This window comes from Medicago sativa, chromosome 3 (genome assembly GCF_051527215.1).
Source record: "Medicago sativa cultivar Bolivia chromosome 3, Bolivia_mono, whole genome shotgun sequence".
Taxonomy (NCBI): Eukaryota; Viridiplantae; Streptophyta; class Magnoliopsida; order Fabales; family Fabaceae; genus Medicago; species Medicago sativa.
The window spans coordinates 8,154,627-8,155,000 of NC_140751.1; the positions used below are offsets into that span (position 1 = coordinate 8,154,627).

At 35.8% G+C, this 374-nt stretch overlaps 1 protein-coding gene across 1 annotated transcript in view; it reads left to right on the top strand.

The window, feature by feature from the left end:
- The first annotated feature begins 295 nt into the window (after positions 1-295).
- LOC146935429 (uncharacterized) overlaps positions 296-374 on the top strand; it is a 453-nt gene continuing 374 nt past the window's right edge. The window contains exon 1 of the mRNA XM_085749051.1: positions 296-374. This exon is cut by the window's right edge and continues 374 nt beyond it. Coding sequence (XP_085605177.1) covers positions 296-374 — 79 coding nt within the window.

A 374-nucleotide genomic window follows, 5' to 3' on the forward strand; every position in this document is an offset into this window, starting at 1 on the left:
GGAATAATATTTGACAAGGATAGTACTTCCTCTGTCCCAGTTTAACTGAGTCAGTTGACCGTTTCACACATATTAAGAAAATTGTATAAATAAAAGAGAGAGAACAATAGTTTTGAGTCTTTGTCAAGTATTGATGCATTCTTCTTTATCATAAATGTAAAGTAGAAAACTCCCTCCGGTACTATTTATAAGAAAAAATTGACTATTTAGATTCATTGTGTATTTAATGTATCTTGTCTATAATATGGACTAAATACATCATTTAGCTAATAATAAATTGAGTACGGTGGCTGATATGTGTCGTCTTGGTTGGGAGGTAGGTGGTGAGGCGTGGAGTTGGAGGAGGAGACTTTGGGCGTGGGAGGAGGAGTTGG